Genomic DNA, 19,375 nt, shown 5'->3' on the forward strand with positions numbered 1-19,375 from the left:
AAAAAGGAAAATTTATCCACTTGGGGGGGGGGGGGGAAAGCAAATCACTGTGAGCACGCTTGCATTCACGTTTCTATAAAAAATAACCAGGAGTAATTTTACAGAAAAGAAACCTTTTGTGCAACTTTGACCTGGAATGTCTATTAAAGCTTAACACATTTACATAAATCTTACATTAGAAGGCACAGCTGGTACAAGGCTTAAAAGTACAGTGCATTTAAAAAAATACATGAAAGAGACTTCCACATAGTTTTCGAGCTCTGGCTAGCAGGTGCTCTGCTAGGAGTCAGTGAAGGTTTCATCTCAAGTGCTCACATGTCCGGCTCACAGAATGCAGATATAGACAAATCTTCATTGATTTAAACAAAAATGTAACAATAATCCTGAGACCGTAAACGTCCAAAGTTGTGCGCATTTGGAAATTTGGTCAGTCAAAAGGAAGGATTAGCACAAGAGGAAAATCCGTAAAATTATCCTTAACTTTCTATTGGTGCGTTCAATTGGGATCGTACTTCACGAAAACAGCCCGAATTAACCTTCTTGTGGTATTCACTGCCTCGAAAGTACAAGTAGAAGCCAGACCACGTTTCTTGGCTACAAATTATTTGTGGTGGAAAGTTGGTCTGGAGTCACTCTGTTTGTAAATGATTATGCTCCAGCAAAGAGCTGCCTGATCCAATCAAATGGTTTGATGGGCAGGACAACGGTATAGTCACACACATTATCTGAGCACCATTAGGTGGAATTTGTTCACGGCTCAGGGCAATTATAGCACTTGTAACATTTTGCGCGACACGTTTTCCGTCTCATAACCATGAGCTCATCACCGTCACCACCAATCACCTCTGGTAAATTCTTTGAGATTTTGGGGCACTCTTAACACTTTTTGCTTTCTTGCTGAAATTTAGGTCAGACACTTCCATTTCTGTGCACTGGATATGAAGCTAGAGCTAGCTTAGCATGACGATTTATGCTAAGCTAGGTCACAACTGCTAGCTTGGTTCTCTCCGACGGTAGACAAATCTGCACCTCTATAGTGTACTAATAAAATATGAATTAAATGTTTCATCCATACAAGTACAAAATGTAAAAATTACAATATTTATACAAATTGTGTGTCAAATTACTACGTGGCTAGGGGCAGTGACTCACCTGGAGCACTGAGTCTGAATTAGCCACGTAACCTTTGGTGGAGATCATCTATTTTAAACCTTTACATGCAGGTAATGTGTTCATTAGAGAGCATGTTGTTGCCTGACTAACTTCTTTTCCAGTTTCTTTATGCTAACATCAGCTTACCGTCTCCTGGCTGTCGCTTCATTGTATTGCACATTCATGGGAGTGCTAACAGTTTTCTCATGTACCACTAACCCTTGGCAAGAAAGCAAATTTTTATGCCTAAGTTAATTGTATGATGGCACAAACATGTATTTACTTCAAGAAGCTGAATTTGGATCTATTGTTCTACCGTACTAGATTACACTTGTACAGCTTTTTGGCTCAGTGAGGTCGTAATCCCTTCAGTTCTGACAAGGATATCCTCAGATCTCCTTTGCTTGAACCAGAGGTGTGGATACTGAGATTAAAAATGACAACAGCATTCATAAAAAAAAAAAAAAAAAAAAAAAGCCTGTATCACTGAACTGGAGACACAGGAATGAGATGGGTTATATAAAGAGATGAGAAGCGCGGTCGAGTCTGACCTCCAGGAATTCTGAGGTTTTTATCCAGGAAAAAATAAAAAATCAAACACCATAAACAATCAAAGAAATGTCTAATGCTAATACTCTTCTCAGAGATGAAAGCTTCTCCTCAGGTCTCAGATCAAAGTCTGACTGGACTCAGTGGAGCCCCGTGTGGTTCATCATTAGAGTTTAATGATTTTCAGATTGATCCTGATAGGTGCTGGTCTGGTCACAGCTTTTGGCCCGGGTTCGCTTGAGGAGCTCAGGAAGGCATCAGGACTTGTGGGAGCTGGGGGAGAGCAGCAGAGGAGAGGGAGCGTCCACGCTGGGTAAAGGCACGTGAAAGGATCCGTTCAGCAGAGTGGGGAACTGCAGGAGGACAGATACAATGAGAGGTGGAAAACTACTTTTCTTAATCTTATATATCGCGATATTTGTGGCACTGAATGCCATCAGATCCATCGTTCAAGCACACAAAACTAACATTTTTACATAAAATGTTCAAAATCAGCAGTTATATTTGGGTCATTTCTCCTTACCCAAACTCAGACATCTGACACTTTATAAAGCCAGAAATGAATAATTTGAATATAGATTAATAGCTCATATAAACTGTCATCTGATTCATATAGTATCTTAGCACTCAGCCTAAGTGATGGAGTTAATATGAAACATTTATGTTTTTATGTATCATGTAAAGTCTTCTGTGAAGAATCTTTCATTGTCTGAAATCCAGTATAACATCAGCTTTTGGTTCAGTAGTGGGTAAAGAGAACCTGGAATCTGGAGGGCATCGTCATGACGTACATGTTTGTTAGCCTGGAAGCTAACCCGAAGTTTCCCCTACCCACAAAGTTTTAGTGGTGGTTAGAAGTTTCATTTAGACTTCATTATGCCCGGGCCGATCAAATGGCTTGGGTGAGGTTTGAGCACAATGAAGAGTCACTGTGTTTAGATTCCACTGTTGTATTTATTGTAGGAGATTGACAGGTGTTTGTAAAGCAATATAATCACATAATTGGTCCCTCTGAATGGTTGTAGGAATATTCAACTGCGTGCTGAGAATTTTTTTCATTTGATGAAATCCAAATGGCCTTTTGTCAAATTCTGATAAGATGTAACCACTCCAGGTTAGGTGTTATGAGGAAAAGTGGTGAAAATTGGTGCAGTTTTTGGTACCACCAGTAGGGGTCTCTAAAGCAAGAAATGTTCCAAAAAACAGGTGCTTTAAAAGGACATATTATGATTAATTGTATGTTATTCGCATAAACTGTATGGTCTGTTTTTATGTTAAACACTAGAGCTAGCATTATTGACATAGCACTAATGTAACGCACACTTTAATGTAACAAGTTACACTCCACATCCGAAATCAAAACTGTGGACATTCAAAGTGTTGGACCCTGAAAGGAGATAGAAGCAGCTCTACTGAGAGTGAAAAGGGAGCTAAAGAGAGCTGTTCTAACCTTGCTTACTCATTCTTGCAGTAATTAAGGAAAATTAAATGCATGAACTGCCTGCCAGTTACGTTACATCCACTGATCTCTCTGTTCTCCACAGCTGGCCAGTGTTCTGGAGAAAGCGCCTCCGCTTTTATTAGACTGTGAGGTTTTAAAATATGGTAGCAAACCAACTCTAAGGGGGCCAAGTCCTGTTGAATTAAAACGGTCAACAGTTTATTTGGACACTGCGCGTGTGTGTTTGTGCTGGAGAGTCGTCGCGAGAGAGAGGGGTTGGGGGGCTGGAGTGAGGGGAGGCTCCTGACCAACCAACCCTCTCCCCCTTCCACCCTAGCCAACAGGAAGTTGCCCCCTTTTCTCGTCCACGGCAGAACGGAAACATCTGTAGCTTATTTTGAAACCTTGGCACACGGTGAATCACATACACATGCGCAGACGTCTCACACGGAGAGACGGCTGCATGAAAACAACTTCAGAGGTAAATCTGCAGGACCATAAAGAGCCCGCAGTTATGAGAGAGGCATTAGCTGCAAGCTGTCACAGACATAGAGTGTTTTATCCATCATAACCAAGTCTGTTTGCCATATTTACACACCACAATTAGAGTTTAGATCAAATTTTACATAATTATCTATATATTAAAAAAGTTTTCTTGCATTTGCAATCATAGCTGTAAAAGAAAAAACCCTGGGTGTATCTGGGGTTTAGGGTAATAGGGCTTTAGAGAATGGCAGCAGTCATTAAAAGCCCTCACATGCACTATAACGTGAATAAATGAATTACCTGGAAGAGGGGGGCGTGGCTCTGCAGTTGGGCGGGGCTCAAAGGTCCCACCGGACTCAGGCTGGGCCAGAAATGGATATTGGAGAGCAGAGGGCTGCGAGCGAGCAGCAGACCAGACGGAGTCTACACAGACAAAACCCCAAATGAAATGTCAGGGGATACATACACCAAGGCGGAGATGGTTTTGTTTGCTCTGGCAATACGTCCAGAGAGCTGTTCACAGTCAGCGGTGAGGCTGTCATGTCGTTCAGTTTCACCCGGCGCTCAAGGCCAAGTCTGACTGTCTCCATGCAGGTCAGGAAGCTGCGCTCATGCAGAATTCATGACATCTATTTTCTGTCTCGCCTTTCTTCTGTCGCTCATATTTAACTAAGACCAAAGTGGTTTTCTTTTCTACGACTGCAAGGAGCTTAAAGGTGCAGAAGGCAGAGAGGACATGATGCGTCCACTTTAATCTAAGTACAAGCACAGACTTTTTTAAATGAAGATCCTGTTTTATTTTAACAAGACTAGACTGCAAATTATTACTGTGTGCTTAATTCTTCTAAAATGAAAGGAGATCTTTAAAAGCTGTGTGCAAGTGTAGTATGGGGTTTAAGTCACTTTGTCAGTTGTCAAATCTTGTCCCCCTTATTTCCAATCATCCCTCCACTATTGAGTGTCTAATCGAAGCATAAAATACCCTGGAAAATTTGTTTTTCTCAGCAGGAAGTTGTCTCATTGCCATATCATTTCCATCTATCAAGACATTTCTGTACCACAGATGTCTTTGCAGAAGGACTTGTTTTGCACAAGTTAATGACCACTTCCTCTAAGCTACCTACTTTCTCAGGATCAGTTCTGTGATTTGATGGCTCCTTTTACCAGCCGTCTCAAACTCACAAGCTCGACAAGCTTCCGGACTGGACTGGACCGTCGAAACTCTTTCAGTCGGTGAAAGTTGCAGGGGCTTGCGTTAGGGCTGTGATCCAAGTAGGAAAGGGGGACAACGTCTTGAAAAGGCTCCTGTGGTTACTAAAGAGCAGTAGCTACTGACATCAATCAGTGTCCTCACAAACATGTTGAGCAACGAGAGATGGGTTTAGCCTACACTTTTATTTTCCATCAGTGATGTACACGCAGCAGCAGCAGCGTGTGATTACTCAGTCTGGATGAGAGCGTCAGCTGAATGCCTGGATGTAGTCAGACTGTCCTGGTTTGGTCAGTGTGTTGTTGCCAGTGAATCAGGAGCTTCAGGGCCATATGGCTTCACTTATGAACCTCCTCCTCCCTCCTCCTCCTCCTCCTCTTTTCTTTCCGCTCACCTCTTTCCGTCTCCTCCCTGTCTGACTTTTAACATCCAAAATATTCCTCCTCTACTTGTAAATGCTTCTTCTCATTCCTCACCTACCTCCTTTGTAAAAGCGCTTGTGTGTGTGTGCGTACGGTGTTGTTAATGCTTGCGTGTGAAGTGTCATGTCGTACCTGTGCAGTGAGGAAGGCAGGGGTCATTGAGCCGGAGGGCAGTGCCGGGCTGTTGAGGGCAATGGAGACGAGGTCGCTTCCTGTCAGGAGGAACGAGGAGGCGGCGATTTCCAAGCCTTTTGGTTTTCGGCCCTTCAGAGGCTTGCTGTTGGCCAGCCCCCTCCTCTCCGGCGTGGTCGCGCTCAGCAGCCTCTCCCTCTGACCGGACGACAGGTTTAGAGGCTGAGCGTTGGGCTCTGACTCATCAGTTTCTGTGCTCTGGCCACGCCCCCTCAACAGCGTGTGGGCGGGGCTCTGCGGCGGGGACGAGGAGCAGGAGGAAGAGCCGGCCAGCTGGGGAGATAGCCTGGAGGAGTGGGAGCTCTCGGTGGAGGATGGGGGTGGGGTGGCGGGCAGGGAGGACTGGCGGTTGGCTACGAACCGGATGACAGAGGAGCTGTCGTCGTGGTGATCTGACCTGGGCTCCGTTTTGATGGGTCGGTGATGTTCTAATGAGTGACGCAGGGAGTTGATGGAGAAGGAGGAGTACAGGCCAGAGTGGAGGTACTGGCTTCTCTCGACCCCGTCCTCATCTTCAGCCTCCGGCTCTGATGCCACCCCCCCGATTTCCTCACTAACCCGACCAGACTCCACCAAAGCGGGGTCCATCTTCAGAATCTCAGGGAACGACACAAACTTGTAGACGAACTTTTGGCCGATCACTTTCTTGATGATGTTCTGCAGGAGAAACGAGACATGGTCATCATTAAAACCGCTCAGGCCGCTGTGCAGTTTGAACGTACACAAGTGACCTACTTTGTCGTAGTAGTAGCGCAGCGCCCTGCTCAGCTTGTCATAGTTCATGTTGGTCTTGTTCTTGCGCAGCCCCCACAGCTTGGCCACTTCCTCCGACTTAAGCAGTTTGAACTCGCCGTCGTTGGATGTCCAGCAGATGAGATGTTTGTGGCTCTGGTCGAGAAGCAGCTGCAGCAGGAACTGCCACAGTGTGATGGAGCTCTCCATGACGGGTAGACACCAGAAACACAGGCAATCTGCAGAGGAGGATCAGAACTTGTGATCAGGAAGTCATTACAGCACCACTGAGAAGAAGTTTAGGGTATAAGTACTAGCCAAAGGTGTTCTTGCCCTGTATATTTTATCAAGGATGCATTGGGAGATAACTTGTGTGACCTCAAGGCAGCCAGGTATCCCAGAATACGGTTTGTGCTCATCATCAACTGCGCTGCTGTTCCAATTCCAGAATGACTGTTTGGTCAAACTTGTCAAGTCCGAACCACCAAGCATGTAAGTCCAAAGTTTGCATACTTGGTTCTGATTATTGCCCTCATTCTGTAATGGCTTGCATTCTCCTGCAGGGAAATCTACAGGGTCGGTTTATGTCACAAATCAGGAAGAAGGCACCGCTCCATATGGGAAAAAGTGTTAAAACTGTACATAATATAAACGCTACAATGGCTTGTAACTATCCTATGACACTGTTGTGGCTAAATACGTCTGCAAACTCCAAGCAGTCACGGAACAACATTAGAATGCAAGTCAAATATTTACTCTTCCTTTGGTGTCCGTAAATTTCTGAGAAGCGTACAGCGTGTTTGACAGTTTTTTCTGTGGAAATCAGCTTCTGTAAACTGCTTTGATGAGGGCGGACAGACTCAACTAAAACAACAGAGGAGCAGGAAGTAAAAGAAAAAGGATAAGAGAGATAAAATAATAAGCTAAAAGACGCTAAAATGCTTTGCTCAACGGAATAGTTGGATGATAAGTTTCTGTGCGTTTTCGAATATGAGTGACTCCACATTACATGTATTTTGATGAGTCTGAGTTATTATAAAAATACAGATTAGTGCAGTTTAAGTTGCATATTTAGGTTTTATGTTGTGATTCAGTAAGCATCCTCAACTAGTCGAACTAAGATCTTCAGCTCTGGGAAACAAATCATTACAAAGTAAAAGCATTGATTAAGTGATTATGTAGTCTTATATTTAAATAATTCGTCACAGACTGTAAAGGGACACAGGCGTCACACAGAGGACATAAAAAAAGGAAGGAAAAAGGGGAGCAGCTGGGAGGAGGGGAGGAAGGGGACTGTTAACGTCAACAGAAATGATCCTTCCTCTGATTCAAACTCAAGCATAACAGCGCTGGCCTTCCGTTCATCTTGACTTCACTCACCGAAGGACTGGTCTCAAGCTTTTAAAATTTTAGAACATAAACAATTAACCGTTCCTCTAAATGACAACAGACATGAACTGACATATGGTATGGCTGGTGGCATACTGTAACCTAAAAATTAGCATGTCAAAAGGTTTTGACTAAATAAAATCTGTTTTAATGGTTGCTCTCAGAATTGGATTGAGTTATCAGATAGCTACTGTGGCATTTAAATGAGTTTTTTTCTTTCTTTCTTATACTTTCACTTGCACACATGCCGCCTGTCTGCATGTAGTGGTTTGTGTTTTCGCTACTTCCTCACGCGAACAGTGAACAGACATAGGAAGGGTTTCATGTTGCGGTGGGACGGATGCATCATCGCGTGATCATTTCCGAAAAGAGATACGCTATCTGACCGGGCTTCCAGAGAGTTTTGAGATGCGATAAAAAACATGGCAACATCAAAACTGACTCACTCGTTCGACTGAGAATTTTTTTTTAAGCTCGGTGTAGTAAATCCTTCAAACAGTTTTGCATTTCTGAATACTGTCTCACATTGTGCACGCGAGATAGAGTGATAAAAGAGGGGTCCAGACGTTGGTTGGTTGGATGGTTTTCAGATGTTTCCATGGCGATAAAGCAGGATGTGGTCAGTGACCTCGTGCCAAGACAAGCATGCGTCTAACCGACGTGTTTACCTGGAAGCCACTGACTGTCTGCCAGTGTCTGTTTCTGTCTATCAAATCGGTTTGTTTCCAGGGCGCCACGGCAGCACACTGCCAGTATTGAAGAAGAAACACAATAAATAACTGATTATAAGCAGATTTAATTACCAAGACATTATGACAGAAGAGACTCTGCAGCTGCATCAGAAATCTCCATGATTTTTCGCTCTGGGATGAAGGAGCATTAGAGAGAGGGAACATTTCCAACACCACTGCAAGAAGCAATAGTTACTTTGTCTCCGTTCGTAATAACATATGATTCAGAATAATGATGGCAGAATAATCGACCACTAACTCAGTCTAAAAATACAGTAGGTAGATTTCTCTTTGTGTCTTGCTACACAGGAAATCAACCAGGAAAAAAGGGGGAAAGTGCATGCAGTGCAAACAATGACCCGTCATCAAGAATACACACAGCCGACCCTGTTCTCGCTTCCTACTTCCTGCATGTGTGTGTGAAGTGATGGAAGAACTGTGCCGATGTCTGTCTGCCTGTCTAAATGAGGGCTTCCTGTCATTCAGTTTCGGGGACGTCATTCCCGGCGAATAAGGCCTTCCTTCCCCGGGACTTCCTGTCGCTGGAAAACGCTGGCTACGCACACATACACACATGTGCATCTTTATTTATGTCAAGATCTGTTATTGTTAACACTTAACACATGTAGACGTTGTCTTGTTAACACGCACACACTGGTCCACATGGGCAGCATATGGGGGATACATCTACTGCAGGATGTCAGACTCGGTTTGATCTATGTTCGCCCTTTGACATTTCCCTTATAACAAGTCTGGAGAGAAACAAATCAGCAGGAAATGATGATTTATGGAGTTTCAGCTGTGTCAAAACTTCTTTGACTGACTACAGGATCTCTGTTTTTGAGTGAGTTACATACATTAGTGATCAGCACAAAAAGATTCCCCCCTCTCCACACGTAAATCGATCAGATATCCACTCTGCCTCTTCTGTGTACTCTTCAGTCCAGCAGAAACAAACCAAACCAAAAGCCACACTTGACTCTCCATCCATTTATCTGGGCTGGTGATTTCTTATTTTTGGAAGTATGTCTGTGCGTATGTGTGGAGAGGGAGTGGGGGGGTTCTGCTGGAACTCAAACGGTTCTTTGTTTTGCACCAGTGACTCATTTTCAAGATGTTGTCTGCTGCCAGCTTCAATCCGGAAGCGCATGGCAATTAGTCTGCGAGGTCCAGACAAACCAGAAAGTCTACTACTCGATTTTTAAAGGAGCCACGGCGGATTTCTCCATAGCAGCACCTACACTGACTTCTTTTTCGCCCCGTTTTTTAAAATGTATCCTCTGATAGTTGAGTGTTTCTTGTTTCAGGGTTTGTTTTAAAGGGGACGCTTTGACACCTTTTACGCACAACTTCAACGCATTTTACGCACAGGCTTAAAAAAGTTTACGCGCGGTTTTTATTTGGTTTTCAAGTGGACAGTTAGAGTCTGACCGCTGTAGGATCTATGCAAATAAATAAAGACCTAATGCAATTATTCCACTGCGCACAAGTGCGCGCACACATAACTTCAGAAAGTTGTAACTTGAGGGAAACATGGCACCTACCCAGCTGTGGACGGCCGCTACTCCTCTGTCTGTCTGGCTGTGCGTCTTGATGCTCGCGTTTGCGTCTTAAAGCGGTGAGTGTGCGCTGTCTTGGGGCTCCATGCTGCTGCTGCCGCCGCCGCTGCTGCTGCCCCGCTGTCTGAAAGCGGATCCGCAGCTTTTTCTCTCTCCTGCCTCAGAGCAGGAAGTCGGGACGCGCAGACGGAGAACGGGCGCACTTCCTCTGGCGCAGTATTCCCGTCTGTGTAAACACACACACACACACACACAAAATCTCTATTTCCCATAAACACACCCCTCCTCTAAACTGCCCCGTCGCGTGTACGCACACAGGCAGCGGGGCCAAGCGGCGCGCAGCATGCACGCTCGCACACACACGTAAATGCACTTATATACACACTTTCCCTGCGCGCGCACACACACCTGAACTCAGGAACCGACCGGCAGACGCGTTCTTGTTCCTCTTCTCTCTCTATTTCTCTCTCTCTCTCTCTCCCTCACAAGGCACACACACAATGACAAATTGACAAATACTGTAATTCTGTCTACCCTCTTCACTCAGCACTTACCCAACTGACAACTGACGTCACTGTCTTCCTGCTCACCGGGAGGGGTTCCTGTCCCGACACACACACACCCACCCACACACACACACACATGACACAAATGTTGGCCAACCTTTTTGCATGCACAGTCAACACGTTTGCCTCCTGCTTAGTTTAAATCTCCAAATTGCTGCTTTGTGTGGACTGATATTGTTGCCTGTCCCTTTCACAAACTTCCATCTGTTAGCTGTTTGGTGTTTCTTACGGGCTCTGCAGCTGGGGGTATGCTGCGTTTGTTCTAATAAAAATGTTAACCCGTGTAGCGTTGTGTGCAGGATTCTGAAAAACCGGTGCGCCAGCCGAAAACTAGGTGAGGCCAATGAAAGACAGATGGACAGGAAGAAAAAAAAAAATGACTGTGTTTGAGAAGATGAACCAAGAATCTGCATAAGTGCATCACACCCTGTTGTGAACCTAATATTTCAAAATTCATGGAGGGGGAAAAAAATCAGCTATGAGTGAATCATTTGACCTCACAGATGACAAACAGACAGGCAATTTGGCCATCTGCACAATGTAACAGAGGAATCATAACATTTCCAGGCAAAGGTATGAGTGGTATGACATCTGTACCAATCAATCCTGCATTACGGATAGACTTTTTTATATATATTTGCCTGTCAGTGTGACCTCAAAAGCCATTTCAACACTTCTTGATATACTGATTGACACTGACACACAAACCAGCAATTTTCACATGTTTTTTTGGTAAATGTCATTGCATCCTATTTGTACCTCTGGCTTTCTAACTTTGTGTTGCCCAACTCCAAGCTGAGATCATCAAAATTGTTTTTACACATGTTAGAAACTTACCCAAGAGCCACAAAACACACTATGGGCTTACAAATAAGATAAAATTCATGTAAAAAAAAAGAAATGTGAATTGCTTTTTCATCTGTTTTCTGACTGTCTTTTATATACAGTCTATGGTTTTGTCAGATGAATCATAAAGAACACAAGAAAAGACGAGTACAACTCCCAAAAGATTATTTTATTCCACATTTACCTTAAAGTTCTTCTATTTTTTCATACCCGGAAAACCAAACAGAGTGAGAGGTCTAACATATTCCCACCTCTCTGGTTGAACTTCCGGTTGCCCTCTTCGCGCCGCCCACATCTTTGAAACGTCAACAGCGCCAAACTTCGGGCTCCCCTAACGGGAAAATGACCACTGGTGTCGAGGAGCCGCAATGGAGGAAAGTTCATTCCGTTACAGGAGTGATACCGCGCTCCAGACACGGACACCGCGCAGCTGCTATCCGGGAATTGATTATCGTATTCGGTGGTGGAAACGAAGGGATATCGGAGGACCTCCATGTTTACAACACTGGTAGGCTAATGTTAGCTGGACGCTAGCTAGCCGCTTAGCGGCTAATGTTTTTAGCCTGCACTCGAAGAAAATAATTGGGCCTCTGCCAAGAGCTTTCGAGTCTTTAAAAAAAACAAACACACACAGTCAGAAAAACAACATTGTGGAATCGTGTTTATTGTGGTATTATTGTGTTGTTATCGTTATCTATCCACTAACATCAGCTGGTCAGCCTTACTTTAGCTAACTAGCTTCAGTAATAGCCATTATATCGTAACGTCATTTTGTTTGGTCGCTGTAGCGTTAGCATTAAGGGGTAAACAATATCAGAGTTTGATATTCAGATATTCACGTGTTAACACTGTGCACTGTGTGGGAACTTAACTTAATAATAAACTGTTTGGATTTTGAAGTGACTGAACTACAAGCTACTGGGAAGTAAGTAAGTAAGTAAATTTAATTTATAAAGCACATTTAAACACAGCATAGACTGACCAAAGTGCTGTACAGTGGATAACAAGGATTAAAACAAATAATACAGAAAAACACATTGGACCATTAGTCATAAAAACATAATTAAAAGGAACCACATAAGATAAGCAGGAGTACAGGATTAGGGAACAAGGAAGGCCAGGGAGTAAAAGTGAGTTTTTAGCCTGGATTTGAAGGCAGAAATGGAGGGGGCAGATCTAATATCCAGGGGGAGCTGGTTCCACAGACGTGGAGCAGCAACTTCAAAAGCTCTATCACCCCTTTGTTTGAGCCGAGAACGCGGCGCATGGAGAAGCCCTTTACCTGAGGATCTCAGGGACCTTTGCACTGAGTAGGGCTGTACAAGGTCGGTGATGTCGGTTGGGGCCTGCCCATTTAGTGCCTTAAAAACAAATAAGAGAACTTTAAACTGAATCCTAAAAACAATTGGGAGCCAGTGCAAGGAGGCCAAAATGGGGGTGATGTGTTCACGCCTCCTGGTGCCAGTTAGAAGACGCGCAGCTGCATTTTGGACCAGCTGCAAACGTCTAATACACCGTGCCCGGTCCATTAAATATTCATATTGTCAGTGTTTTGACGTTATTAAAGTTTTAGCTCTGTTTCACCTTTCAGATCGGATTAATTGAATATCCAAGAGGAAACATTCAACATGATGTTTTGTCTAATGCAGTCTGTCAAACCTTCCAGTCTCAAAGCAGTGGTTTCTGCCCGCGGTGAGGGGTGACATCCCACCAGGCTGCGCCGCCCATGGCTTTGTCTGCGAAGGCACACGAATACTGGTCTTTGGCGGCATGATTGAGTTTGGGAAATACACCAACACCCTCTACGAACTTCAGGTACCGCAGTTGCATTTCCTTCATTAAGACCCTGTTGCGCCGTGGTGTAGAAAACTTTAAAATCGAGCCTTTTTTTTCCCCCCTCAGGCTAGTCGGTGGCTGTGGAAGAAGCTGAAGCCGAGGGCACCCAGGAACGGATCTCCGCCGTGCCCTCGGATCGGACACAGCTTCACCCTCTTGGGTAATAAGTGTTACCTGTTTGGAGGGCTGGCCAATGACAGTGAGGATCCCAACGGTAATGTTCCAAGGTACAGTGAAAATAGAGCTGACATTTGTGTTTGATCTATGGCTCGACACGAAGATGTGCAGTGAGTCTTACAGTTCAGACGTGAGTATAATTTGGGGCTATTCGATACGTGTTGGATCTGTTTGTGAGGCAGCTGTCACCATGCCTCTGGCTGTTAATAGACTGTGCTCTTGGAGAGAATTGCAGTAAATTCAGAGCTTCAAGCAGCACCACAGTAATTAAGTAATTATGTTATGAGTTATGTCTGATTCTTGGTTGGTGGCCAGTGCGTCATTGTGTCCTCAGTGGCACTCATTAATGACTCTCTAGAGCAGATGCTGATGGTTTATATGGAAATGCTGCTTTCCATTCCATTTGCAAGTTGTCACACACCGAATCAGGCATAACATTATGACCACCGGCAGGAGAGCTACATAACATTCACCATTTTATGACAATATAATGTTCTGCTGGGAAGCTTTTGGACGTGACATTCATGTGGATTTTTAGGTACATGGGAGACTTGTATGAGTTGGAGCTGCAGTCGGTATCGGGAGCAAGGTGCTGGAACATCCCTGAGACCAAGGGCTGCGGTCCCTCGGCGCGCGAGTCCCACACCTCAGTCGCCTACACCGGCCTCGGTTCCCCGAAGCTCTACATCTTTGGGGGGATGCAAGGTTCCCGGCTGGATGACCTCTGGCAGCTTGATCTCGGTAGGACTCCTCTTTCTTTCGCACATCGTATCGACTGCCTGCGCGTTTTAGATGTGTTTTCATCGTGTGGAGGGCACCTTGAACGGAATGCAAAACCGTCGTTGCCTTATTTGCATGTCTGCTTGTGTGAGTGCAAGTCTGAAGCAGCCGTTTTGAATATTTGCACTTCCTGGTCTGTATCCTTCCGTTTCTGTTAGATACAATGGTGTGGTCAAGACCAGAAACAAGGGGTTCCAAACCACTACCGAGAAGCCTTCACTCTGCCAACGTCATCGGAAACAAGTAAAGGATTCTTAAATAATGGCCCCATACAGTATGTGCTAAAGCAGATGTCTAGTGTTTATGTGACACTTGACCGGTCTAGCCTTTAACAAACTACATCATGTCCATCTGTCTTCAGGATGTATGTCTTTGGCGGCTGGATTCCTGTTCCAGAGTCCGATAGGCACGTTGCTGTAGGAACTGAATGGATCTGCAGTAACTCCTTAAGTGTTCTCAACTTAGGTCAGTGGTTTTCACTAAAAACCTCATCATTTCTTCGGAATCATTTTGTAAATAAAACATTAAAGTATTATGTTATTTATATTTATTTATGTTGGGGTGACCCTTGGGTTGTCCGCATCATTCAAGTTCCCTGTTTTTCTACCACAGACACTATGAGCTGGCAGAATCTCGAGCCGGAGCAGCATGACGATGTCGAGTCCCAGCAGCTGAACCAGGGACCGCAGAGTGACGACCCATATGCTTGCCGGCCCCGAGCCAGGGCCGGCCACTGCGCCGCCACCATCGGCTCCAGGCTTTACATTTGGAGCGGCCGCGACGGGTACAGGAAGAGCTGGAACTACCAGGTCTGCTGCAAGGACCTCTGGTACCTGGAGACAGGTGAGAAACTGACTGTGCTGAAAATAAAATCAAAAACCAAATGTAGTGTTTACAGCTTTACAACATGCTCTACCCTGGCTTCAGATCGACCAGCTACTCCGGAGGCAGTGCTGCTTATCAAATCCACTGTCAACATGCTCCATGTTGCGTGGCGCCCCCTGCCTGCAGCAGACTGCTACTTCCTCCAGATTCAGCCTGCGTGTCCTCCCAGCGCAGCAGTCAGTAATCCTCCTGCCAAAGCGCTCGATCCAACTGGAACAGATGGACAAAATGGGAAGAATAAACACGCTGAATGCGGTGAGACAGACCTTCAGTTTTATCAGCAAAAATGTGCAGTTAGGTTTTTTGGCGTTTGTAAAGGCCACATGGCTCAGTAAAAAAGCAGAAACGTCAGCTTATTATTAAAATATAAGAAACGATCATATGAATTGTGGTGTAGAAGTTTTCTTTACTCTTGTTTCTCAGGCGTCCAAAATGAAGGAACCATTGCTCGAGAAGAGAAAGCATCAGCTCAGGTTGGTGCGACTTCCTTCCTATGGTGCTGTAGATATACATATACCTATATTTTAGTATCAGAACAACCACAGAAACTGTTATTTTAGGTCCTATTTGAACAACAAAGGCTTTTCTTGTTGTGTTTTCACACTGAACACATAAGAGCAGTTTCATTAGACACTGCAGCGTTTCATTTATCACAGAAAAAGACCAGATGAAGGTATTTAAACCTGCCACTACAGCAAACAAGAGAAGTTGCATAAATAACTTACATCCTGCTTTAGAAATATTTTTAGTTGAGCCTTTTAGCACAATAGGAAATGTGTTTAAAAAAAGACTGATGTTTGATGTCTGTTATTATCCAGGGGTTTAAGTTTAGAAGAAAAATGTCTCGAGTTTAAATTTTCGCCTTGAATTTTAGGACCCTCTGGTGCAGAAGGACACCTCTGTAAAATCTTCAAACGGCTCAGCAGAAAGCGAAGCGGAGGGAGGGAGGAGTGCCGGGAGAGACGTGAAAGAGGACTCCAAACGCTGCAGTGAGTTGAATTTTTGTGCACCAGTTTCTCTGCTTTGATGTGCTTTACATTTTACACCGTCTGCCTGCGTTTGTTGCAGCCGCTGATCAGGACACATCAGCAGCAGAGGTCAGCAGCTCCGTTCAGTGCACGCCAGGTAATGACGAGTCTCGAATAAAACAGAAGTCAGTTATAAAACAGAGAAGGATGAAAGATGGAAGTTCATGTGTTTGTTCTTTGCTTTTTTTTCTCTTTTTTTTCTACAGACAAGCAGCCGGTTTCAGTGAAGTCAACAGATTTGTACTCCCACACAGATCAGGTCGGTGTGGGCGTCTGAACAGTAATTGTTTAGCTCTTTCGCTCAAAACTGAGAGTGTAAATGTCACCTCCAGGTTCAGCAGAATCCAGATGACGCCATGTGGTTTGATGTCGGTGTGTTTAAAACTCTATTCTCTGAGGTCAGCCACTACTTCCTGCCTGCTGACAGTGACCAGGCGGTGTCAGCTGTCAGGATCAACGCTAAAGAGGTAAAAACCATTTATAGTAGGTTGTGTTTTCTTCTTCTGTCTTAAGCAAACATGAATGTTCCACCATAATGCCTTCTGTCTGTTTGATTCTTTTCCCTCATCCTGTCTTCCAGAGGAAACTCCCCACGAATCAGGACTACCAGGGCAGGGAGAAGCAGGAACTGTTTCCAGGTCAGAGCTACAAGTTCAGAGTAGCAGCTATCAACTGCTTTGGCCAGGGAGACTTCAGCCCAGTCAGCGAATTCAAGACCTGTCAGCCTGGTTTCCCTGGAGCGCCCTCTGCTGTCAAGATCACCAAGGTGAAAAACAGTAGTAGGGACATGTGAACATGTAGCAAGGAAGTTTAATTGATTGTTTGGGGAACATGGGGAATATTAGTTGAATAAATTATAAAGGCATGTGTTGCATTTTATTGTTTTATACTTTTAATTCCTCTAAATATATTGTTGCTGCGTAGGCCACTGATTCGGTCCACATCACGTGGGAGGCTCCTTCGTCTCCATCAGGCCGCATCCTGGAGTATTCCATGTACATGGCAGTGAGGAAGAGCCGCTCCACCAGCTCTGAGGGGCCCGGTCAGATGGCCTTCATCAGGATATACCGCGGAACCAAGACGTCCTGCTCCGTGAGCTCCACCCACCTGGACAACGCACACATCGACACCGCCGCCTCCAACCGGCCAGCCGTCGTCTTCCGCATCGCTGCCAAGAACGAGCAGGGCTACGGGCCGGCGACGCAGATCCGCTGGATCCAAGGTGAAGGAGTTTTATTTTATTTTTTTTCTGCTTATGTTAAAATTGTTTTTGCGTGCAAACACCCAACTGCCTCCTTCTGTCCTTTCAGATCCCACTAAAGTGCGAGCATCCGCATCTAAAGCAGACAGCAACGACGTCGACCAGGATGCTGCTGACAGGTAACCACATGTTCATGTTTTCAGCTCATTTTACTTTTAAAAGTGGACCTTTGATTTATTTTTTTCCATGTTTCATTTCCTCCCGCAGCTCCAGCTGAAGATATTTGGACCTTTGACACCAAGTGTGGAAAAAAGACTGTTCACTCAGGAAGCTGGCAATGTTCGCCGCTGTTGTAAATTTCCTCCATAGTTTGGTTAATTTATTTTTTATTTTTAACTGTAACGCTGTAAATAGATACTAATTTCCACAGGATGTTTAACCACTTGGCTATTTTAGTTAAAAAAAAAAAAAAAAGTTTTGTTAAGTAATGAAATGTGATATGATGTGTAACCTCTGAGAATCGTTGAAGGTTGAAGGTGCCTTAGTCTTAGTGTTCACTCACCACACACTAATGGTTTATAAGAATGAAACACAAGACATTTTAATAATCCAGAATAGATGATTATTTTGGATCTCTCGTATTGTCCTACGGATACGGTGAAGTTATGAAATACCAGTAAGTGGTACGCCTCAAGTTACGTTAAGACTTTGTTCCTGGGTTTCGTCATTTTTATGCCGTCACTTGGTGCCGTAAACATTATCAGTTCATTATCCGTTATCTACATCACTTTTGTTATGTCTGTGAAGGTTCTCAGTCATCCAGGTCATCGTATATCCAAAAAAAAAGGTTTTTAAAAAGGCAACTGGACTTGTACAGTTTTTGAGAAGACTCTTTTATTTTCATTACTATCATCATTTGTCTTCCCTGTAATGTGCCTGATCATTTCACTTATTAAGAAATGATTTAGTCCTAAATCCAGTATTGTTTCTGACTTAAAAAAAAAAGAGCACAACACAACTTGAATATCTGGTATTAAATTAATGAGAATAACTTAATACATTTCATACAAGAATACGCAGTATAATTAAAGGTAAGGTAAGAACACCACAGATACTTCTGCTGCTCATCCTCTTTTTCTCTAACCTCTTCCACAAGTCTAGACAATTTGTTTTATTTAAATCCTCTTCATTTTCCTGCACTAGGTTTCATCCATTGAAGATCATTTCATCAGCCACCCATTTTCCTTGTGGAAAATGTATATTTTATGGTCTGATTACAAACAGGCTGCATTATTTTCCTTTTTTACATCTGAATGTTCTTGTTAATTCCCAAAGATTCCCAAATCTGCAGTAGTAGCAGCAGTAAAGTGACCTGCAGAGGTGAGATGACCTCCTCCACCCTTGCAAAGAAACGAGCGAAGGTAAATTTGTTCTCCTTGGAGACAAAGTGAGGACCAGCAGCACAACGTGGTTTGTGTTCTGCATTTTTTAGCAGTAACCAAAGTGAGTGCACAAAATGAGTCGCGACAATCATTGTTTGTAGTGTTTTGGTTGAATCTGTTCGCTCTGAGTTCACCAATGACTGTTAATGGCTTCTAGGGTGTTCTTACTGGAAGAAGGACCTACATGTATTCAGATAGCTTGTAGGTTATAGAGTTGTATTCTTATGGAGTGTCATCAGTGTACAGGGCATTAAAGAAGGGACTTGTGACATGATAATGTTCTGTATCATGTAACAGTTGTGCAACAGACGTTTTTGCTTACAGGAGGTTTGCCTCAGCGTCCTCGGTTCTCTTTTAACACGGCTAATGTGCTGACACCAAGCAAAATGGAGTTCAGTGGCAGTTTCTGCAGGCGTCTGCGGGCTGGTCAATATGCCTTTGCCTGCACATTCTCAGCTAAGGTTAGTTCAATTTGTTGGGTCATCCAATTTAAAAACGGATTAAACGGACTGGTGGTTAGAGAAGAAGCTTCGGCTCCCTCACTGGTTTGATTCCCTGTGTGTCCATGACTGAATCATATGACATCAAAAACTCAAAGTGCTCCCTGAGTGCTGCGCCATAGGTCCAGAGAGTAAATTCCTTGTATGTGTATATTTACAGTAAATAAAGCTGATTTCTGTACAAATGCCAATCTAAATAATTATGTATGAAAAAGGGTTGATATGTGACATAAAGAACGCAGACAATATTA

At 44.0% G+C, this 19,375-nt stretch overlaps 2 protein-coding genes across 3 annotated transcripts; one reads left to right on the plus strand and one right to left on the minus strand.

The window, feature by feature from the left end:
• Positions 1-32: 32 nt before the first annotated feature.
• On the minus strand, positions 33-10,418 carry elk3 (ETS transcription factor ELK3). 2 transcript variants are annotated; one of them, XM_084573682.1, is made up of 6 exons: positions 10,272-10,418; positions 9,849-10,089; positions 6,188-6,423; positions 5,393-6,109; positions 3,929-4,051; positions 33-2,054 (listed from the first exon to the last, which is right to left on the minus strand). In XM_084573682.1, exons 3-6 carry the CDS (start codon positions 6,392-6,394, stop codon positions 1,959-1,961), a joined length of 1,143 nt encoding a protein of 380 aa, XP_084429808.1. In that variant the 5' UTR covers positions 6,395-6,423; positions 9,849-10,089; positions 10,272-10,418; the 3' UTR covers positions 33-1,958. The 2 variants fall into 2 exon arrangements, with proteins under 2 accessions (XP_084429808.1, XP_084429807.1); XM_084573681.1 differs by having other exon boundaries at positions 9,849-10,418.
• Positions 10,419-11,507: 1,089 nt separating this feature from the next.
• On the plus strand, positions 11,508-19,288 carry hcfc2 (host cell factor C2). Its single transcript, XM_084573797.1, has 17 exons — positions 11,508-11,783; positions 12,942-13,090; positions 13,178-13,338; positions 13,827-14,029; positions 14,227-14,311; positions 14,430-14,533; positions 14,681-14,911; positions 14,996-15,208; positions 15,377-15,426; positions 15,828-15,942; positions 16,022-16,078; positions 16,188-16,240; positions 16,314-16,448; positions 16,562-16,747; positions 16,906-17,203; positions 17,292-17,361; positions 17,450-19,288. Exons 1-17 carry the CDS (start codon positions 11,618-11,620, stop codon positions 17,457-17,459), a joined length of 2,286 nt encoding a protein of 761 aa, XP_084429923.1. The 5' UTR covers positions 11,508-11,617; the 3' UTR covers positions 17,460-19,288.
• Positions 19,289-19,375: the final 87 nt, after the last annotated feature.

This window comes from Chelon labrosus (genome assembly GCF_963514085.1).
Source record: "Chelon labrosus genome assembly, chromosome: 23".
Lineage (NCBI taxonomy): Eukaryota > Metazoa > Chordata > Actinopteri > Mugiliformes > Mugilidae > Chelon > Chelon labrosus.